The sequence below is a fragment of the Apium graveolens genome, chromosome 2 (assembly GCF_009905375.1).
Source record: "Apium graveolens cultivar Ventura chromosome 2, ASM990537v1, whole genome shotgun sequence".
NCBI lineage: Eukaryota > Viridiplantae > Streptophyta > Magnoliopsida > Apiales > Apiaceae > Apium > Apium graveolens.
The window spans coordinates 8,805,936-8,828,197 of NC_133648.1; the positions used below are offsets into that span (position 1 = coordinate 8,805,936).

Genomic DNA, 22,262 nt, shown 5'->3' on the forward strand with positions numbered 1-22,262 from the left:
AGTAGTACAATAATTAATAATTAGTATTAGTAGTAGGTGGCGCGAAAACAACGTCCAGTTCTCAACGTACCTCAACTGCAACCTTCCCCCCTCCTCCCCCTCTATCCATTCTCTCCTCCCACCATTTTTACACACACTTCTACATGCATAATTTCACACACACACACACAAATTTTACGTTGTTACAAAAATATATATAAAAGAACGTTACATGTTCTTCTTTTACAGTCTTGATCAAGATTTTTGAGGGTCATATTTTTCACCGGAAAAAATTGTACAGGATCATCGTCAACCTTCATTTATTATTTCAGGTTAGATAATTAATTCTTGTTTAATATTTTGTTGGTTTTTTTGTATGCAAATGTGGATGTGTATTAATTATATTAATTGATCTTGACGTTTCTGTATTTAAAGATTTAGTTATATATTGTGAGGTTGGTGTGCTTGCTAGGGTTTATTTTTTTTTACCCTTGATGTAAAAAAAATGCAACTTTAAATTTTAAAGTTTGAAGGTTTCTTTAATTGTTTCCAGGTTTTGATGCGAGTGTTGCATTAATTGAATTTCAAATTAAAATTTTTTAATACCTCAATTATGAATAATATGTGAAGCTTCTGTATCTGGGTGATAGATTGATTCTTGATTTTAGATTGATTCTTGATTTGTCATTGAGATTAGGGACAGAATATAAATATTTATATTATTTTGTTCATAATTTTTTGTTTTTTAATGTATTTAGGTTATTGTAAAATGCAATTTGTATTAATGAGGATGGAGACAATGATCTCTCTCTACACGTGGTCTCCATGTTCATGTCTGTGAATTTGTATTTTAAACATAGTTTTTTGTTTGAAATCTTCTTCATGGGATTATAAATTTATTAACAAGTCACAGGTTAAGCTAATTCATGATGATGTAATATTTTATCAGTTTAGCTTGTACTGCATGGTTGGGAACTGTAATTTAACTGAAATTTGAATCTTTTGAATGTGGGTCATTTAAGCGATCCTTGTTCTGTTTTGTAGAGTTCAGCAGAGGAAGAAGAAGAGGTAATTGTTTGTGTGTGTGTGTGTGAGAGAGAGAGAGAGAGAGTATATGAGAGAGGGAGAGAGAGAGAGAGAGAGATTGTATGAGAGAGGGAGAGAGAGAAAGAGAGAGATTGTATGAGAGAGAGAGAGAGAGAGAGAGAGAGAGAGATTGTATGTATGTATGTTTATAGTCCAGCCGACCATGGCACTCCCGTGAGAGTGACAAAAGTGTAGTGACCATATAAATAAAATTAGTTACAAAACTGGAGTGACAGTACCCTCTTATCTTAAGCACTTCCTTCTGTCTTATCTTCCAAAATCCCCCATTTCTTGATTTTGTGGGAGGGGGGGACTCACCCTATTTTGATTTTCATCTTTTTTCACTTTGTACAAGTACCCTTAAGCATTATTGGCATTTCTAGTGGTCATTGTTCATTTATAAGTAAACAACTAAATATACATTGTTAGTAGTTTGTTAGTGCCCTGACCACAAGGATACTCTATGTAGCTTCAAGCTTTAGACTTTTTTTCTTCAATATATTGTGACTATTGTCTGCCATTGGTCTTAATCTGATATGTTTGAATGTGACTATGTGAGTTATCATTGTATTTGAAAGAATCTGTGTGCATTGGCTGTTGAATTGTGCTATTTTGGATCTGTAAAGATGTATGCTTTTAGTTTCTTTTTGCTTTTCTTATTCCGCATGGGCCTTTTTGCTTTTTCCTCTCTGTAGTTCTTACTTTTGGTTGTAAATTTTGTGGCAGATTTATAGGGGAGAAAGTAATGGACAATTGTAATTGTTGAATGTGGGGAGCAATGAGAAGGCATCGAATGTATGGAATTCGATAACATTGTGGTTTAGTTGAGAGAATTTGGATGGATGCATGTGAGCGAGATCGAGGATCACAGAGGCATTCTACAACTGAGAACTTGAGATCACAGGCAGGTGTGGCAGAAAGGAACAATGAAACCACGCGGCGGTCCAGGACACGAGAAGTTCCTTCTAGGTACAGGTCGCCTAGTCCATCTGCAGGTTCTGGTCCTAGGCGCTGTCCTTCACCGAGTACTACAAGAACAAGTGTGGTGTCATCAGTGTCTGCCCCAAAGAGGGCTATATCAGCGGAAAGGAGGCGGCCTGCAACACCACCATCACCACCAAGTCCATCCACACCAGCCAATGATACAACAGCAGTTATACAATTGGCATCCAAAAAGTTAATGAATCATAGGTTGCCAGAGGCTTTATGGCCTTCAACGATGCGAAGTCTCAGTGTTTCTTTCCAGTCAGACTCCTTTTCTCTACCTGTTAGTAAGAGAGAAAAACCAGCTCCTCATACCCTGTCAGACCGCACTTTAAGACCATCATCTAATGTAGCACATAAACAGTCTATGACAGCACCTGTCTCACGGAAGTCTACACCAGAGAGAAAGAGAAGCCCTCTCAAAGGAAGGAATTCTAATGATCAATCAGAAAATTCTAGACCACTTGATAGTTTACATGGTCGACCAGGTGATCAGCATCGATGGCCTAGCACAACAGGTGGAAAAGTATCGTCCACTGCTTCAACAAAACAGACTGATATTGGTGATAGAACAACTAAATCTTCAATACCACCAGGATTGGCAGTATCTTCTATGAGGAGAATGTCCCTACCTACTGTTTTGAGCAAACCTTTACAAAATTCTCCTGGCGATGCAATGAGGCTAATATCATCTGATGGAAGTGCAAAGATAGAGCTGGAGCCGTGCTCTGCTGAAGATAATGCACCTAAGGTACCCAATGTTGTTTCAATGAGATCATCAGAAAGAACCAAATTAGTTACTCCCTCTGGCCGGACTCAGTCTTTGCCCACTTCAGCGGCACGCCCTGCATCACCAAATAGGACCAACATGTCATCGACCTCTTGTACAAGAGGTCTCAGTCCATCTCGAACAAAGACCTTCACTCCTAATTCATCTAGAGGGGTTAGTCCAGCTCCATCTAGAGGAGTCAGTCCAGTACCATCTAGAGGAGTTAGTCCGTCTCCGTCTAGGGGAGTAAGTCCATCTCCATCTAGGGGAGTAAGTCCTTCTCCATCCAGAGGAGCAAGTCCGTCTCGGACCAGACCATCCAGTCCATCAAGGCAATCTAGCAGTTCAACATCTGTACTAAGTTATATTGCGGATTTGAAAAAGGGAAAGAAGGTTGCAAGCCAAATTGATAATGTTCATCAATTACGAGTACTGTATAATAAGCAGTTGCAATGGCAATATGTCAATGCCCAAGCAGGTGCTGCTCTATATTCTCAGAAAGTGACATCTGAGGTTTGGCTTATATCTTATAGGAATACCATATTCTGTTTGGTTCTGTATATAATCGTTCTAATTCTTAGCTGCCAATGCATGCGTAGCAATATCATATTTTGTTCTGTTTCGTACTTACCAGCGTGTAATAATATTTGTGTCGCTGCATTATAACTGCTACTTCTTTTGTATAGATATGTTATCACTTCAAATTCTGTTGTACTCCAGTCCAGGATCCTTTCATGAATTGAACTATCATTGTTTTTCATAACCGTTTTATTATTGATCTGCAGAAAGCATTGCACAATGTATGGAGAACTACTTCTGAACTGTGGGATTCAGTTGCTAAGAAGAGGATCGAGCTCCAAGATTTGAGGCTGAAGCTAAAGCTGGACTCAATTTTACAAGAACAAGTAATGCATTTTCTCAGAACTGCAATATAATGGTTAAACAAATTTTTGTACCTCTTAACTGACATTCCTGGATTTCAGAGTGTTAGGCATGTTCTAAATTATTTAAAATTTCAATAGAAGTATTAGGACCTATCCATATTCAGCTGATTACTCCTATTCTGACCAGGACATGTTTTAGTTATATAAAATAGTATTTAGACCCGTATTAACCGAAAGGTGGTATTTTAGCATAATGAACTAGGAAAGTTAGCATAACCTTACAGTTGTCTGGAAAATGTCAGAAGCTTTTGATCATTGTTCTTCTAGTTTCTGTTACTCTAACGTAATTGGAACTATACTCTATGAATATGTAAATTGTTCATAGTACTACTTTGTGATGTGTAGCTTACTTCATATCGTTTTTTTTCTTGTTTCTAGCATTAATGCTTGTAATTCTCTGGTTTCATTTGGGTTTTTGTTTTGTTTATTTGTTTTTAGGTGGCATATCTTGACCGATGGCCTATAATTGAAAAAGAACATTCTTGTGCCTTATCTGGTGCTATCAAAGACTTACAAGCAAGCACTCTACGTCTTCCGGTCACTGAAGGAGCAAGGGTATGTCATTTTACTAAATTTCTGTGAAATCATTCAGGGAAATACAGGCTATTAATTAGACTCGCTATTTACAGGCAAATTTTGATACTGTGAAGGCAGCTCTATGCTCAGCCATTGAAGTCATGCAGACGACTGGAAATTCCATATGTTCAGTACTTTCAAGGGTAAAATTCGATACTTTTCTTATCGTGTTTGTGTGGATCTGAAAAATATGTGCTATATGAAGTTAAATGTGAAATTTGGTGTTTAGTCTCTATGGTTTGAATATTTAGATGTAGTGCTTTTGCAGGCATCAGCCCACGCTCAGCTGCAATTAGTCATCTTTTATGTTTTATTTATATCTGATCTAGGTTAACTCATCATAATGGCACTATATATATGTAGGAAATTGTGGTCTGTAGGAATATTAGCCGGGTATTTGTACTAGCCGATGTAGAAATTTTTTAGCTTTTTCAAGTAAATTTTATTAATGTATGCACTTATTACTTCACCACATGAAATTTTAGTTTTTGTCAGAAGCTGCAACTTCAGAATGATGTAAGATTGACTATTTTAACACTGCTAAGAAAAGGTATACAATTTTAGGAAGGCTTTTGAGCATTTTGAAAGCCATAAAATCTTGACTTATAAGCACACGATCAGGAGAGATTACTGCTTACCCTACTATGCTAGTCTGTACCAAATTTTACGAGCTTCTTACATAGCCTGATAATTGTTGACTCGGTATTAATTTAATGTTGAGCGAGAATGATAAATCCATTCCCTTGTGTTGTTTTAGTCGTCGGATCTTGAAAATCACTAGTTGCTATTGGGAGGAGCGTTAGTATTAGGTAGTGTTACACTGTTACTTCATTCTCTAATTTGCCAGACACCGACCTGATGCTCCCTCTGGAAAAGTGCAAACTATAACAATAATTCTTAACTTTTGGGTAATAAATTTATATTTTCTGGTTTACTTTTAGCTTTAAAAGGTTTTAATTCATTTTGCAATCATTTTTTGCAAGAGTGTTATTGATAGAATATTATCAGATCAGTATTCTAAGGAGGGTTAAACTTGGTTTCTACGAATGCTTTTTGTTTGGCTTATGAAGTTTTTTTTGTTATGCATATCAATAGTCTAATTGCAGTCCTACTATGAGTAAAAAAATTAGGATATACCAGATGCATCTGAATGAGGCAATCCAGCATTCTCACTCGAGTTGCTAAAGATGGTCTTCTCTTTTTTCTTGTCATGGACTTGCAGGTTGAAGGGAGGAATTCTCTGGTTTCCGAACTTGCTGATGTAGCAGCACAGGAAAGAGCCATGCTTGATGAATGTGAGGCTTTATTGGCAACTACAACGGCTATGCAGGTATGTGCAATTCAAAAGGCACAAAAATAATGAATGATGAATGTAATTGCCATCGCACAGCTTCATAGTTAGTCGTCTCTAACCTTTTATACGATAGAAAGTCTGAAACATTTTATGGCTCAGCCTGAAGCGGATGATATCATTACTGCTCTTCTATTTAAGATGTCCAACGTATTAGATAATCTGTCGAGATTCTTGAATTCTTTGTCATTGCTAAAGAAATGTGCTTCTGGTAATTGATAGGTGGAAGAAAACAGTCTTCGGACGCATCTCGTACAGCTAAAACAACACCGGTTTGGTGATGAACATCTGACATACGATGACTACTAAAACACTACCAGTTTCTGTCCAGACACTAACAATATTACATACACCTCTCCAACAAAACACCAAGATGACATGCCTACTAGCCAAAAAGGCCACTGTGAATTAGTAAATATCGATAATATATTTAATTTTCCGGGCCGGAAAGTTTGTAACTTTATCTGTGTTATTCCTTCATCGTTCCTTGGCAAGAGCCTCTGGCTCATCCTGTAATTCTTTTGAGTTATCAATGAAAAGAAATATAGAGTAATTGTGCATCATAATACACATGTCAATGTCATTGCATTTTCAATAGGAGCTATGTTAGAGACAAAATAAAAATTACAAAAAATTGTTATAAAATGATGTGAAATCGCTGATATGATAATATGAAATAATTTAATTGATGTCATTGGTGTTAACACACAGAGTTTATTTTCACTTGGCAAATTTAATTATGACACGTAATATTTTGCAATAACTTTGACAATTAATTTTGTATTCATAATATTTTACTTTCAATAGTTTGTCAATTTTAAAAACTACTATCATCATATGAAAGATTATTATTTTTAATAAGGCAAAACTAAATCTTGTATCAACAAATTAATCTTAAATTCGATAAATATTCGTATACCGTGATGCACAAGATCGCAGTACGAATTCAATTTATAATCCCGACTACTTAAATTAAAAAAAAAATACTTTTTTTAAATAAGAAAAAGTATTTTCATTTCAACATTCGAACTTCTAATATAAATATATTATTTATAATCCCGACTATTTAAATACGAAAAACATCTTCTGATTTTGGGTAATTGAAACTAGTATTCGAAGTTTCAAACAAGTTCTGCTTCCGCCAAAACATGAGACACTAACCAACACAAACTAATGATCAACAGGGCACTTAACACCTCTGCAACACGCAAACATTTACTAAACAAACTCAACCAATCTTTAAACTTGTCTCAACTCAACCAAACACACGCTCAAATTATACACAACTCACTTCACAATGACTTGATCATTGTAACTAAACTCACCCAGAAGCTCTGTGACTTCAATGCTGTGCTTAAAGCTAGTTTGCTCTGTTCTACATTAAAAAAACCTGATCTTTTTATGTATAATGTACTAATTAAGGGCTTTTGTGATAATAAATTACCTCAAAAATGTGTTTCTTTGTATTTAGATGTTAGAAGAAAAGGTGGTCTTAGGCCTGATGAGTATACTTATGCGTTTACCGTCTCGGCTTCTTCGCAATTTTCTTGCGAAAAAGTTGGGATTTTGATTCATGGGCAGGGAATTGTTGATGGGGTTGTGAGGGATTTGTTTGTTGGGTCTTGTTTGGTTGGAATGTACTTGAATTTTGGGAATGTGGGGTATGCTTGTAAGGTGTTTGATGGGATTCCTGACCCGGATACGGTTTTGTGGAATACGATGATTTCGGGGTTGGTGAGGAAGGGGTTTTTGGAGGAGGGGATTAGGGTGTTTGGTGATATGGTTAGGAAGGGGAGTTTGGTTGATTCGACTACGTTGTCTGTGGTTCTTTCGGGTGCTGCTGAGTTACAGGAGTTGGGAGTTGGGATGATGGTTCAGGGGCTTTCGATTAAGAATGGTTTGGATTGTCATGATTATGTTGTTACGGGTTTGATTTCTTTGTATGCGAAGTGTAGAGAGATGTTGCCTGTGAAATTGTTGTTTGATCAGATTGAGCAGCCAGATTTGGTGTCGTATAATGCTATGATTTCTGGATTTTGTAGCAATGGTGAGATTGCATCTGCGGTGTCTCTTTTCAGTGGATTGGTTTTGTCAGGGGAGAAGGTTAATTCAAGTACGATAGTTGGTTTGATACCTGTATATCATCCCTTTGGTCATCTGGATCTTACGTGGTCGATACATGGTTTTAGTTATAAATGTGGATTGGTTACAAATTCTTCAGTTTCGACTGCTCTAAATACTGTTTACACCCGCCTAAATGAGATTGAATGTGCAAGAAAGCTTTTTGATGAGTCCCCAGTTAAAAGCTTAGAATCTTGGAATGCTATGATATCAGGTTATGCTCAGAATGGCATAACGGATATGGCAATCTCTCTTTTCCGTGAAATGCAATCACTTGGAATCTCCCCAAATCCTGTAACTTTTACAAGTATACTTTCGGCTTGTGCTCAACATGGTGCTTTAAGTCTTGGAAAATGGGTCCATGAATTAATAAACAAAGAGAATTTTGAGTCCAATATTTATGTATCAACTGCATTAGCTGATATGTATGCAAAGTGTGGAAGTCTTGAAGATGCTCAGCGGGTAATTGACATGATGCCGAGTAAGAATGCAGTGACTTGGAATGCCATGATCTCGGCATATGGCCTCCATGGGCATGGGTACAAAGCTCTGAAACTCTTTCGAGAAATGGTGGCCTCTGGAGCTACCCCAACTGGGGTCACCTTTCTTTCTGTCTTATATGCATGCAGCCATGCAGGCTTGGTGAGTGACGGAGAGGAGATTTTTCATGAAATGGTTCATGATCATGGCTTTGAGCCTTTGGCCGAGCATTATGCTTGCATGGTAGACCTGCTTGGTCGTGCAGGTAAGCTAGAAAAGGCTTTGGAATTCATAAAGACTATGCCTTATGATGCAGGTGCTCCTGTCTGGGGTGCACTGCTTGGTGCTTGCATGATTCACAAAAACACAGAGCTTGCACGGTTGGCTTCTGATAAGTTGTTTGAGTTAGATCCTGATAGTGTTGGCTACCGTGTCCTACTCTCTAACATCTATTCAGCTGAACAGAACTATCCTCAGGCTGCCTTAGTTCGACGAGCAGTCAAGAAAAGAAATCTTGCGAAAACTCCAGGGTGCACTCTAATTGAGGTTGGTAGGGTACCGCATGTTTTCACATCTAGTGACCAATCTCACCCACAAGCAGAATCAATCTATGCAATGCTTGAAAAATTGATGGGTAAGATGAGGAATGCTGGATATCAGACAGAGACTGTGACAGCATTTCATGATGTTGAAGAAGAAGAGAAGGAGCAAATGGTGAATGTTCATAGTGAAAAACTGGCTATTGCTTTTGGACTTATATCTTCTGAACCAGGAACAGAGATAAGAATATTCAAAAATCTTCGGGTTTGTTTAGACTGCCACAATTTTACGAAATTTGCATCCAAGATCACCAATAGAGTTATTGTTGTGAGGGATGCCAATAGGTTTCATCATTTCAGAGACGGGGTATGTTCTTGTGGAGACTATTGGTGATTCATGTTTCTTATGTTAGGGAAAGGATGCATCTTGGGATCTGCTTAGGGTACATGATGGTTATTTTCAATCTTATTCTTTTTTAATTTTGAGAGTATACTTCATGATATAATTAGCAAAAAAAAGAGACGACGTGAATTAGTTTGTGAATATCTTCTGCTAGGTTTTAGGCATCAACTTATCCATGATCATAAAATTTTCCAAAAGTAGACTTGTGTTAAAGTTTCTGGATAATGATTCTAGAGTATATTTATCTTTCCTTCCTTTCCGGGTAAAGAATCCCCAACTGGGAAGCATACATTTGTTTAGTTGTGAAACTTACATTCTTAGGTAAATAACATGTCAAATAAAATTAATTTGGACATTTCTCTGCTGTCTGCAATAGACGTTGGTAGCTCTATCACTTCAATCGACTATTGTGTAATATACAGTTGTCTTTAATAAAAATTCAACATCTTTGGAATACTGTGCCTACATGTACTTATTATTTAACATTACAAACTACGAAGTGTTGCAATATATCGTTTTTTTATTTTTTATAGTTTTACATGTAAATTGCAAAATTTATGTTTTAGAGTCCTAGGTCACTGAGTGAGTAATTGATGTGCGGATGTGAATGGGTTTCATCGTTTTTAAATGATGTTTTTGTTCTTCTGCAGTCTACTGCTGCATTTTTTCATTTACTGATTCATATGCTGTTTGCTCCTTGAGTCCTTGTATAGTTTTCTGTTCGTGGAGAATTTAATTGGGACATATCATCTGTACAAACACGCATGTCATGTGTTAATATATATATATATATATATATATAGAATGAGACGGAATTTCTGGTCGCTACCTGGGAACTTACAATGGTTTACTTGTAAAAAAGAAGCCAGCACTTGCCAAAATATTAATTTTATTCCCCTTTTAGTTCTACTTTTAGCTTCAATTGGGTTCATTTTGTCCCTACCCACTCAATTTGAAATAGCAGGTGTTGTAAAGTTGAGTTGTGGTAACAAAGATAAGTATTCAGTACTAATATCCGGATCAATATTCAGTACTAAAGGCCAGATCCTTGATGTATTTTTTATCAGGGAAATTTTTTTCATGGAAAATTAAATTTAGCTGTTGTTTGAGATTGTTCAGCTGTTTGATAACATTTGCTTTTTATATTTCTTTGATCTTGTTTGCTTGTTCAGTTGTTTATGTACTTTAGTGTATGATTTCATATTTATCGAGAATCATCATGCAGATCTATCTGTTTTGCAAATTTATGTCGGGTAGCTGAGCTCTTTTGCAACATATTTTTAAATAATTATATATTTTGAGTTCTCTGACAAGGTCTATTACATACTAGAATGTTGCTGTAAGTTATATTATATATCTATCTGCTGGATTATAAAATGTAAGCATACCTAAAAGGATATATCCTTTATCATATATGCATGTATCAATTTTGCGAAAATTTGTTTTGAACAAACTAAACTTCATAGAACAGTGAATAGCTTGCACTTTTGAAATTTGACTGTAGGTAATTTTTGAAGGCAAAGCGAAGAAAATTTATATTCTTCAACTTTTGATGATGTAAAAATTGTTAAATTTGTTTGAAACCGTCTTTCTTTTTCTTTGTTCATTCTTTCTATTGTAACATTACCTTCACTGATTTGTGTTTCAAAGGCAGTCATCTCGTGGATAAACTATTGGTGCAGTAGAGGAGACCTTTAGTGCAGTTGGGATTTGAAAGGTATGTCGTTTTAAATTCTTACAATCCCTTTTGTCACCCTTAATAACTCAGTAGTGTTACCATGTTTTGAATTTGTTATGCATGTGTTTATCATTTGTTATTGTAGTGGCCTTGTCTGTTTACGTTTAAACGTTTTCTTAGTGTGCCTGCTTTTTCTAACGTTTTCTTCATGTGCCTGCTTTTTCGTGTAAAATACTGAGAATTATAGTTCTGATTCCCTGCCTGATTGTTGTTCTTCTTAGAGAATGTGAGCTTGCTGAATTCTTTAGGATATTGTGAGCAATGAGCTAAAAACATTAAAAATGATAGAAGTAATAATCCAATAGTCCAGGGACTAATTGCAGGACCATAGACAAAGAGTTTAATAAATTTGCATACCATGTAGAGTTACTCTCACAAATTTCTCAATGTAACTTTCCTATGTTTCACATACAAAACTGACAAAAAAATCATCTATCAAAACATTACATTTCAGTTAAGATTTATTCCTTCTGCAGCTCTGTTTTTAATGATTCCATGATCTTCAAAGAGGACAAAATCCAATAAATCAGCAATTGATTCCACATTGCTTAACATCAGGTCCCTTGGTCTTTAACACAAATGGATCAATACGGACCCAAAGCAATGAGAAAATAGAAGCTAATAGCACAGACCATATAATGACAATTGTAGGTGTCCTGTTCTGTTTACCCATGAGACCTTTTAGGAACGGGTAGAGATGTACAATCACCCAAAAGGCAAAGAAGAGCTTTCCAAACAAAGGACCCCATGACTGGGATCCATTGTTTATGGCATCAGAGATTCCAGCTACAACCCCAACAAGGTTGATGATTAGAAGAGTGGTTGGAGGGATAAGTAGGGTAGTCCATTTGAAAGCGTATAGCTCCCCAAAATCCTCATCGTCAGATGCTTTTGATGTAACAGTGAAGTTGGTATCAATTCCTGCCAGTATCTTCAGAAGCCCCTGTACAACAGCAAAGAGATGTGCAGACACGCCACCTATTACCCAAAACTGTTCATTCCTCCACCACTCCTCAATGCTCACTCCACTCCACCTTAGCTCAAGGATTCCAGTCGTGAAGATTGAGAGAAACAGAGCTATGAAAAATAGACTTGCAAGAGTGCTTATCTGGATCAAGATCAAGAGGATGAGCAAGTACAATAAAAAGCAAGAAATATTCTTGATGTTGGTATGACAAGTAACGTGTATCTGACATAAATGTTTGTAGGTTGAAGTCGTGCAGTTATTTTTCGAGAAAAATGAGATCACTTTCCTTCGAAATTTCTACAAACACTTGTTTCTGTAGACAAACTAAAATATGTTGTGCACGAGTCAACATGATCTTTAGGAGTAACCGTGCAAGTGCTAGTTATCAAACATATTGTTTTGTTGACAGTACCATTTTCTCAAACATAGCATAAAAGATGTCTTGGCTCCTTAATCAAAGAAAATTGTTCTATTCCAGTCATGCATGCATTTAGTGTTAGTGTGAACTGTGAAGCAACTTTAAATCTCACCTCTGGCATAATGAATTTTCCTGTGAGCAGGCAGATAGCAGGGAGGGTACAGTAGGCAAGCAGAGGTATGGAGGTGAACGGATAGACAGTTGTGTTGACATAAGCAAACCTCTCTAGCCATTTAAGGTTTCCACCTTTGTAACCATACCATAGAGGGCTATGTCGACTAAAAAAGATCTCAACAGACCCTAGAGCCCAACGTAGCACCTGGTTAAGACGATCAGACAAGTTAATAGGAGCAGATCCTTTAAATGCTGGCCTTTTTGGCATACAATAGATGGACCTCCACCCACGGCAATGCATCTTGAAACCAGTTAGAATATCCTCAGTAATTGAGCCGTAGATCCAACCCAACTGCATGGTGAGGAGTGTTTATTAATACATATAAGCATGCTTATTAAATTATTATTGCATATCTAACACACGAGTGAATAATGTCAAGCTTCCTTGTTATTGAACTATAATTTTGCATTATGTATCTATTCAAGACTGTGCAGTGCATATTACAAGCATGGACAAGCATGGACTTCAGCGTGTTTGTCCCTCTTTTCATTTTAAAAGGCCTTTTTTTTAAGAGGGGTAGTATTTACCTCCAAACCCCATTCAGTTTTATCTTCATAGCCACAGCTGATCACATGAATGGCTTCTTTTAGCAGGGCTGCGGGGCTAGAAGAAGGTGGAACACCACCTTCGACCATCAAAGTCGAAGTTACAAATATTGCTGATTTCCCAAATTTCTTTTCAAAGTTCATTTCAGACATCAGGAGCTCCTTATCATCATTAAATCCTGTTGCAGAACAAATATAAACCCTTATGTAATTGAGGGATACTATGTTACAAGAGAGGCTAACATTAAAAGCTAGTTGTGATATAAAACACTGAAAAAGACCTTGAATGTTTGCACCATCCCCATTCACACCATCTTTTGAATATTTATCAAGCTTTCTGCGACGTCCAAAGCATGGACAACAATCACAGCTAACCATCTTTGGGCGTTTAGGGCCCTTTGGAGGTGAATAACCATATAAAGCTTGTCTCCTGAAGACACATCCTGTTCCGACATATACTGGGCCTTGTATTCCGTCTAGACCTTTCATGTTAATCTACCAAAGGTGATAACATATTAGTAAAGCTGCACATTTATGATAAATGCGATGTACCAAGTTCTTTATACTTTCTTGTGTCAATTTTGGAAGAATGGTCACAAGGGCAGGAAACATGTTCTTGGTATATTAATTATTGTTTAATGTATTTGCAGGAACTTACATCAAAGAAGACTGTGTTTCTGTTTGCATATCTATCGCTCCTGTCTATCCCATCAAATCTTTGGGGAAATTGGACATAGCAAACCTTTCTGCCAATTTGTGGATCCATCAAGAAACACATTGCCTCTCGAACAGCCTTGCTGTTGTTCAGGTAATGATCGCAATCCAAGTTAAGCATGAAGGGAGCATTTGTAAGGACTGCAGATACACGTACCTGTAGAGATCAAACAAACATGTGAGGCTGGATCAGAATTGGGAAAGGTGATTGCTTTAATGTGACGGGAACTGAACAGTCATGAATAGCTCATGTTAGATAGTCTGCGGCACATCCAAAAGTATCTAGATACATGAAAAAGTCTCCCGGTGTGAGACTTGCTGATGCAAATGGACATATAAGAAAAATCCGGAGAAGGTAACATCTGCAGACTAAATAATATATTATACATGGATTCTTACCAGTGCATTCATGGCACCGGCTTTCTTGTGATGTTGGAACCCAGGCCTCTTTTCACGAGAAACGTAAACAAGGCGAGGAAGCTCGTTTCCTTCTGCATCAGGGCCGCCACTCTGGCCTAAAAATACTTGAATCATGCCTGGATGATCCTTTGTATTGTTTCCTGGCCAAGGCGTTCCATCTTTCATGATCCACCCCTCTGCAGGAGCTTTCAGAGCTTTTGCTACTTGTGCATTAATTCGAATCTTAAATTCTTCATATTCTCGCTGCCAAAAATACCACCGAGTAAGTTCCAACTGAAAGAAAAATTGACATTTTAAGAATCAGAGTCAAACCTTCATAGCTCTACGTTCCTTCACAAATGTTGGCTGGACCTTGTCCTTGAGATAATCGATTTTTAGTGAGAAGTACATCTCCGGTGCTCGAGGCTCTATGGAAAATTTCTTGCAGAAAGGAACCCACTTTCGAGCAAATTCTGCCGTTTCTGATAGTGCTTCGAAGGTAAGCATTGAAGCACCATCATCAGATATGTAACATGAGATTTTGTTAACTGGGTAGTCCATTGCCAAAATTGATAGAACTGTGTTGGCTGTAACAAGTGGAGGTTCCTTCAAGGGATCCACAGTACTGACAAAGATATCTACTGGACATAGCAAATTTGGTTCACCTTCCCTCTCATACCTGCATCACAAGTTTATCAATTTTGTTATAATTGCTTGATTGAGTTCAGATATGCATCCAGAAAATTACTTTTACCGATGTTTCTGAATTATAGTGTATGCACCTTAGAGAAAGACGGTCCAGATAAGTTTCACGATCAATGGGAAACCACTTGGGGAACTGATCAAGAATCCACGAGACTGCAAACCAGATCTCACATATGACTGATGTCAGCCAGAGTCCAAATGCATCATTCACTGGATGAAGGATTCTATAACGGAGGAAAACAGCTAGAACAACAAGTCGGGTCACTATCACCATCCTGTAAGGGTTGATCTTGCTAGATGCAATCGGAACTTTCCTTGAGAGTGGCTGCCTGGCTTCATCCAACCTGTAGTATGCATCCACATATTAACACACTGTACGTATGTCACTTAAATGTTTTACTATTCTTTTTTGCTAACTATGTCGCTTGAATTTAATATTTTCTAGTTTAAATTGTTCTTCTGTTTTCTGGTAAATATATTGGAATGATTATATCTACTCTTGCTAAAAGAATTTACACATCTACATACATGGCCATGTCAGCGTCAGCAGAGTCATCTGCTTCGTGTGGCCCGAGATTGCCATGCTGCTGCATTTTCCAATCATCCATTCTGTCTTTCCACCCTCCATTCTCTTTCTTCTCATCCCATCTTGCACTTCCTGTAGGTTTAGTGATCAGATGGATTATCAGCTCATTAACTGTTATATAATGTCAGTAAATAAGGAACCTATTCAAAACTTACTGACCTGGTTCCGAAACTGGATCATATGGATGCACTCGTTTATGAAGAGTAGAAGGTAAAGTCTGATCTCCATATGCCTGGCTTGATATTGGAAACTCACCACTCACCTGCATGCATGCAATATTTACAATTTTGGAATCAATATCGGAAGTAACAATTAAATCGAAAGACAAGGACGAACACACACACACGCACGCATGCACAAACACAATTGTGACAAACCTGGCGTGATCGACCAGCTATGACCGGAGGGTACTGAGCATTAATATTGTCATCCTCATCTTCGAGTCCTCTTCCATAACTCATCTTCCCATGAAGCAAAGCTTCTGCTATATTTTTGTTCTTATTCTGTTCATTTTCGATGTTGAATTCATGTTCAATGTCATCCACGTCTTCTTCATCTTCATCTCCCTCCACCCTGGGGCTCCCTTTAAGACGCTTGTATCTAGTCTTGCACTGAGGACATACTTGAGTCCCTTCTCGCCTCTCATATTCATAACAAGTCCTGCAAACCGGAAAACCACACTCATTGCATGCCACGAATAAGTCCCCATCCACGGTCACACCAATTTCATCTCCGCATATCTCACAATCTTGGCCATTCAGATCCTTCAAAGCCTTAGGCTGCAACATACAACACAAGCACATATTTAGAAGTCAATCAAGAACCAAATAAACAAAACATATATACACAACTACGTCTGATGACAAACCTCTTCGTGACCATGAATGACGACGAGTTCATTACGATTATGAGACCCTGCAACGAGTCCGGCACTGGCTTCCATGGAGGCCCTTGTTCAGAGTAGCTTGATAGACAAATGCAAGGAGTGTTGTGAAAATGTAAGCTCGCGGAGGCTTCTTTATAAATGAAAGTATGAAAGCGGGGTAAAAGAAATGCAGGTGCATGCTACTAAACTGATTGCTTTGTGTGGACTCATCATCGCCAGAATAATGTAACAGGTGCGTTGTTGTTGTAATTAGTTGTGGAGTCTCCATTGCCTTGAAGTTAAGCTTCGTCCTTCTGTTTCAACTACTATTTCTATCCTTTTCCAACTAACATGTCCCGTCCCCTAAACACTGAAATTATATTATATATAAGAGTTCTGTTTATTATTAGCCGAAAAACCTTCGATTTATTAAATAAATATCTCATCTAAAATCTTAAAAACGAACCTGGATCTTATTTTATATTTAAGCACTGCCCCTCACTCTAAAACTCAATTTCGAATTAAAAAGTAAACACGCTCATTTTTTAGAAAATTATTTACCATCTGTGTTCAGTATCCATTTTTTTTGAGAAAATACGGATATCACTGTACAGTAGTGATCAAACTTGCAAAATAGTTTATTGAAGGATGTTATGATAAAATGACAATACAATAGTATTTTCTTATTGGATGTTTATTTTGATTTTTGAAACATTAGAGTTTGGTGGTGTTAAACTTCTAGTATTCTGGCTTCCATGTCAAGTGTTGTTTGACATTTTTGGCTAGTTGTAACTTGTAGGCTACACGAAGCGATTTCACAAATAACGTGAGAGTTCTGACCAAATTTGTTGTAAGGGTTCTGATCAATTTTGTTGTATAATTTGTAAGCCACAACAATCTTGTTCTCTATAATTTGTATAGATTAATTTTCTTGAAATTCGTACCATTTTGTATAATTCATATTTCGGAAATAACATACAAAATCTAGGCATGTCACATTCATATTATAGATGATATATTAAATACAATGTTAGAAATAACAAGATTCTCAGTGGAAATTTTAAAATTTTGTATATCTACTTATTTTGACATAATATTTCCATATGTTATCTATACGGTTAGTTTTACGAAAAAATTGTTAAAAACGAGATTTAATTGAAATGTGCCGATATTAATTGCCCAACATGAAATTACTTGTTTTGTAATGACAATACTATATAAATTTGGTTGAATTATATAACTTTATTAATAATAGTTTAATATTATAATAACTGTAATATCAGAAAATTTCATCCTAACGTTACGTTTAAAACACCAGTAGAAAATCACATAGCTCTTTCTTTGGTTGTTGATAAGCTGGCAGTTCACTCTCAAGTCTCAAGAGATTAGCAACCTCTCACCAGCAAGTAAAGCTGTAAAGACTTGCTTATTCCTTGTCCCTGTTATTTCATCTAAAACGTCTCAAGTATCATTCTGGTGCAGCTTGTCAAGAGAATCTATTAGGGTCATTATTTTCGAATGATAGATTTATTGACAAGAATCACTAAATTCACAAGTAACACGAGACTAGAACCGCCTACGAGACTAGAATATGCCTAGACACCAGTTGCAGTATTAGTATCAGTAATATATGCAGCAGCAAGGATTTCTTCATTATTTTCGAAACTTAACATCTGATCTTCCTCCAGACAGACCATTGCTTCAATACCATCTGCTGTATCGGTGAAGATTAGGTGATTAGCACACGCTCCTTCAGCAATGCACACTTTACTTGGCTTTCCCCATCCAAAATCCACTTTGTGAAATGGAAAATTGCACAAGCTGCTACATATGTATAGCTTGTAACCTTTTTTAGTGTATTCATATGCAGGTGCTATCAAATTTTCTGCATTGTTCATTTTACTAGCTTCCGTCGCCCTTAGCTCCATCTTTCCCCTCCTTATTTGTGTCATCAGCAAACTCAAACTTGCCTCACTCTCGTTCTTCACTTCAACCATATATCTCCAGTAATGATTCCCTACAGCAGTCATGGGGATCATTAATTGTGACCGCACATTTGCTAAATGTATCAAGATTGAGGGAGTAAATGTCGAATCACAGTCAGAAGCTGCTGCTATTGATGCTCTGTAGAGGAGTGCTGTTAAAAGTTCAACTCTTGTGGGATTCTCCAATTGTCCCTGCTTAGCAATCTTGGCCCTCATGCTTGTTAGGCTCGAGTTTTTGAACTCAAACCTCCTGGTGACATTCTTTGTTTTTGGTGGAGGAGGAATATTTTCAGGCAAATCATTGGATTGCCAAGAAAGAAAATAAGGCTGAACTTGTTTTCCTGATTGACTTGACACAGCTGCCCAGTGTTCGAGGAAAGTGCATATACCATAGCCATCTGTGATCTTATGGGTCATGCTAACAGCCATTGCAATTCCACCACAGTCGAAATGATTGAGCTGAATAACCATTAAAGGGCTAGAATTGTTGTTCAGTTCATCCCAGACTGTACCTGGTGGAAAGAGGAAGCCAAAGCTATCATCTTTGTTGTTATATTTAACTCGATTTTCAATTATCTCAGACATGCTGCAGTTCACTTGGGCTTCCAAAAATTGCACACCGTGGTCATTGCAACAGATACGAGATCCAGAACTAGACATTCTTCCTGCAAACGGATAGTATGTGGTCAGAGATTGAGCCAGTGAATGTTTTAAACGCTCAATGTGATTCGTTTTGTTTACAAGAACGCGATGAGAGGCTGATGAGGAGGGGAAGAAGAGCACGAGAGGAGTATAAGTATTAGGAGTATATACATCTATTGGAGAAAGATTATATGTTTTCAGAGCATGAGGGGTTGCGAGTGCAGGTCTAACGGTTGTCTGTGAGATTGCAGTTAATATCGGACGAAACTGCCTGGTGGCTGAGTGTAAGGCAACTCTGCTCTTCATCATAGATGGTAAATCTTTTTTCTTTGAAACTATGGATCAATGCTCTTTAAGTGTCCAATTTATAGGAAGACAGAACTTCTTGGTTAAATCGGCTAGCTAGTCTTATTAATATATGAAGCCATAATGCAAGTTGGTATAGAACTTGAAGCTCATAGACCATACTCATGGTTTATGTATTCAATCATAAATCCCATAACCATTAAACGATGCCATGCTGCTATTACTGAGCCATTCTCAATAACTAGCTACCTCCACAACTGTTTACAATATTGTATATATCATAGCTAGTATGGGAACCATAACAAGGTTATGGAGCAGGAAAATAAGGGTAATTGCCATTAGCCTTTAACACGGATAAAATTTTATGTACAGGTTATGGCAGGAAAGGTTTTTGCAGACAATTACGCTGCAAAAGGCCTGGCGTATTATGATAGAGTATCTCCCCCTAATTACACAATAGTGGCTATAATTTACACCGATTTTTTTAAAATAATGGCCTAATTTTCAAATTCTCAAAACAATAGCCAACTTTTTATTTTATTTTTCAAAAAATGGCTTCCGTCAACTACCATTAAGTATCAGCCGTTAACTAATATATTTAAAGCGTAAATTACAAAATGATGATTGTACTTTACACTTACTTTCAATATTGTGGCTACATTTTAAATCATCATTGTGTAAGATTTTCAGAGTTTCCTAGATATTTTTTTGTCAGGTTAGTTTCTTAGACTGATTTCTAATACTAGGCGCTGATTAACAAATCTCTCCGTGATCACACTGCTTATAAGTATCAGCCGTTAACTAATATATTTAAACCGTAAATTACAGAATGATGATTGTACTTTACACTTACTTTCAATATAGTGTCTGTTGTAGAGAAGTTGAGGATAACTTGGATTATTTTGAAGTCTTGACAAACAATCTGTTGTAAGTATTAGATAGGTGTCCAAAAGACATTTCCTAAGACACGTCTATACATGTCCAAAAGACATGTCCTAAGACACATCCATACATGTCTAAAAGACATGTCCTAAGACACGTCCTTTAAGTTATGCGGTTGTGTCTAAAATACATGTCTTTTCACATTAATACCAACCCCCTCCAATACCGAAAATCATAATAAACTCAAACAAGCATGCACTCCGCACTCTCCCGACTTGTTTGATGAAATATTACAATCACATTGGTCAACTAGTTAATCCAATTACACTAAAATATCTAACAATCCTCCCCCATTTAGCGTAATCCATGATTAACTAAATAAAATCACAACAAACACCAAATTTATGCATAAATGAAATATCATGACGATTGAATTTCATATTAGTATATTACACATCCCAGATATTCGAATATCAAGGTATCACAACTGATTGAACCTCTGTTATTCATAATGAATACATGAAGATAATATACACATAAATTTACATTCTCAAATGTTCTCACTTGACACTATCTTTTACTAGCCTTGTGTCCTAATCCTTCATAAGCATAATAAAGTCAAGTCCTAACTTCTTGAAGCGGCTAAACTTCATGCTCACATAGGTAGCTCTTTTATTCTTGCACCTGCATATGCAATTTTTCAAAAGAACTATTAAGAAAATAAACTTCAACCTCCTCAACTTGCAGGTCTGAACACATACCTTGGGATGATACTATTAATGTGTTCCAATCTCTAGATGTTAAGCTTTTCCGCCTTGAATTCAACATCTAATGTCATATTAGATGGGAATTGGGTATCTCAACATGAGAAATTTTAGATGGACTTTAATCCCACCCCTGCAGCCGATTTGTACACAAGATCTCTTCTCAACCCTTTGGTCAAATGATCGGCTAAATTATGTAGAGTTCTTATAAACTCCACTGATATAACACCATGCATGATAAGCTCTCGAATCATGCTGTGTCTAACACCTAAGTGTCTAGACTTGCCTTTGTACACTTCTCTATAAGCATTAGCCAAGGCAGACTCACTATCACATCTGATAGATATGGGAGATATCGGTTTAGGCCACAATGGAATTTCATAAATCAGATTTCTTAGCCATTCAGCTTCTTTACCAGCAGCTGATAATGCTACAAACTCAGATTCCATTGTTGAGTTAGTAATGCAACTCTGTTTTTTTTGATGCCCAAGAAATAACACATCCCCCAAGAAGGAATACCCAACCACTCGTGAAAGAATGATCTTCTTTATCACAAATCCAACTTGCATCCGAATGACCTTCAAGAACTGAAGGAAATCCAGTATAAGTCAAACCATAGTCCATGGTTCCTTTTAAGTACTTGAACACTCGACTTAAAGCTTTCCAATGATGTGAACTCGGTTTGCTAGTAAGCCTACTAAGCTTACCAACAACATAGGCTATATCTGACCTAGTGCTTATCATGGCATACATGAGACTACCAATCGCTCTTGAGAATTCAAGTTGAGATACTACAACTCCTTTACTAGAAACTAGATTAAGACTAGGATCAATAGGAGTGCTAACTGGAGAACAATTATGAAAGTTAAATCTTTTCAAAATCTTCTCAATATAATGAGATTGAGAAATTGAAATACTATTTTTCGTACGCTTGATCTTTATACCAAGAATCACCTCAGCCTCTCCCAAGACTTTCATGTCAAAATTAGATGACAAAAATTTCTTGGTTTTATCCACTTGATTTTGGTCAGTACCAAAAATCAACATATCATCTACGTATAAACAAATTATAACTCCTTTACCAGAAGCATCAAACTTGCTATATACACATTTGTCTGCTTGGTTAAGAAGAAAACCATTAGACAAAATCACACTATCAAATTTTTGATGCCAATCTTTTGGTGCTTGTTTAAGACCATACAAAGATTTCTTCAACTTACACACCTTGTGCTCACTACCAGGCATAACAAACCCTTCCGGTTGTTTCATATTAATCTCCTCATCTAATTCACCATTCAAGAATGCAGTTTTTACATCCATCTGATGAATTACAAGGTTG

The 22,262-nt window shown here is 36.9% G+C and overlaps 4 protein-coding genes across 9 annotated transcripts; 2 read left to right on the forward strand and 2 right to left on the reverse strand.

Moving 5' to 3' along the window:
- Nucleotides 1–40: 40 nt before the first annotated feature.
- On the forward strand, nucleotides 41–6,242 carry LOC141706874 (AUGMIN subunit 8). Of its 4 annotated transcripts, none has more exons than XM_074509750.1 (7): nucleotides 41–311; nucleotides 1,792–3,331; nucleotides 3,604–3,723; nucleotides 4,201–4,317; nucleotides 4,392–4,481; nucleotides 5,561–5,668; nucleotides 5,912–6,242. In XM_074509750.1, exons 2-7 carry the CDS (start codon nucleotides 1,904–1,906, stop codon nucleotides 5,996–5,998), a joined length of 1,950 nt encoding a protein of 649 aa, XP_074365851.1. In that variant the 5' UTR covers nucleotides 41–311; nucleotides 1,792–1,903; the 3' UTR covers nucleotides 5,999–6,242. The 4 variants fall into 4 exon arrangements, 3 of the variants coding, with proteins under 3 accessions (XP_074365851.1, XP_074365850.1, XP_074365852.1); XM_074509749.1 differs by lacking the exon at nucleotides 41–311 and adding an exon at nucleotides 1,212–1,693; XM_074509751.1 differs by lacking the exon at nucleotides 41–311 and adding an exon at nucleotides 1,212–1,619.
- A 564-nt stretch (nucleotides 6,243–6,806) lies between these two features.
- LOC141706877 (pentatricopeptide repeat-containing protein At4g30700) lies at nucleotides 6,807–13,860 on the forward strand. 2 transcript variants are annotated; one of them, XM_074509755.1, is made up of 3 exons: nucleotides 6,807–9,196; nucleotides 10,883–10,949; nucleotides 13,726–13,860. In XM_074509755.1, exons 1-2 carry the CDS (start codon nucleotides 6,863–6,865, stop codon nucleotides 10,928–10,930), a joined length of 2,382 nt encoding a protein of 793 aa, XP_074365856.1. In that variant the 5' UTR covers nucleotides 6,807–6,862; the 3' UTR covers nucleotides 10,931–10,949; nucleotides 13,726–13,860. The 2 variants fall into 2 exon arrangements, with proteins under 2 accessions (XP_074365856.1, XP_074365857.1); XM_074509756.1 differs by having other exon boundaries at nucleotides 6,807–9,272; nucleotides 13,726–13,780.
- Nucleotides 11,238–16,591, reverse strand: LOC141706876 (cellulose synthase A catalytic subunit 7 [UDP-forming]). Of its 2 annotated transcripts, XM_074509753.1 has the most exons (12): nucleotides 16,348–16,587; nucleotides 15,857–16,258; nucleotides 15,639–15,741; nucleotides 15,422–15,551; nucleotides 14,971–15,237; nucleotides 14,522–14,867; nucleotides 14,189–14,452; nucleotides 13,734–13,946; nucleotides 13,357–13,570; nucleotides 13,058–13,254; nucleotides 12,468–12,821; nucleotides 11,238–12,078 (listed from the first exon to the last, which is right to left on the reverse strand). In XM_074509753.1, the coding sequence occupies exons 1-12, from the start codon at nucleotides 16,420–16,422 to the stop codon at nucleotides 11,497–11,499; spliced, it is 3,147 nt and encodes a 1,048-aa protein (XP_074365854.1). In that variant the 5' UTR covers nucleotides 16,423–16,587; the 3' UTR covers nucleotides 11,238–11,496. The 2 variants fall into 2 exon arrangements, with proteins under 2 accessions (XP_074365854.1, XP_074365853.1); XM_074509752.1 differs by having other exon boundaries at nucleotides 13,058–13,570; nucleotides 16,348–16,591.
- Nucleotides 16,592–17,939: 1,348 nt separating this feature from the next.
- LOC141685190 (diaboline synthase-like) lies at nucleotides 17,940–19,277 on the reverse strand. The gene has a single exon (XM_074490308.1). The coding sequence runs from the start codon at nucleotides 19,275–19,277 to the stop codon at nucleotides 17,940–17,942; it is 1,338 nt and encodes a 445-aa protein (XP_074346409.1).
- Nucleotides 19,278–22,262: the final 2,985 nt, after the last annotated feature.

Bases quoted from the DNA above. Each gene is read 5' to 3' on its own strand.
- LOC141706876 (XM_074509752.1), bottom strand. From the start codon at position 16,422: ATGGAAGCCAGTGCCGGACTCGTTGCAGGGTCTCATAATCGTAATGAA. The intron at 16,259-16,347 runs GTTTGTCATCAG...TGTATGTTGCAG, and splicing joins TCATTCATGGTCACGAAGAG to CCTAAGGCTTTGAAGGATCT. The intron at 15,742-15,856 runs GTTTGTCACAAT...GCATGCATGCAG, and splicing joins TAGCTGGTCGATCACGCCAG to GTGAGTGGTGAGTTTCCAAT.
- LOC141685190 (XM_074490308.1), bottom strand. From the start codon at position 19,277: ATGAAGAGCAGAGTTGCCTTACACTCAGCCACCAGGCAGTTTCGTCCG.
- LOC141706874 (XM_074509750.1), top strand. From the start codon at position 1,904: ATGGATGCATGTGAGCGAGATCGAGGATCACAGAGGCATTCTACAACT. The intron at 3,332-3,603 runs GTTTGGCTTATA...ATTGATCTGCAG, and splicing joins CTCAGAAAGTGACATCTGAG to AAAGCATTGCACAATGTATG. The intron at 3,724-4,200 runs GTAATGCATTTT...ATTTGTTTTTAG, and splicing joins ACTCAATTTTACAAGAACAA to GTGGCATATCTTGACCGATG.
- LOC141706877 (XM_074509755.1), top strand. From the start codon at position 6,863: ATGATCAACAGGGCACTTAACACCTCTGCAACACGCAAACATTTACTA. The intron at 9,197-10,882 runs GTATGTTCTTGT...TGTGTTTCAAAG, and splicing joins TTCATCATTTCAGAGACGGG to GCAGTCATCTCGTGGATAAA.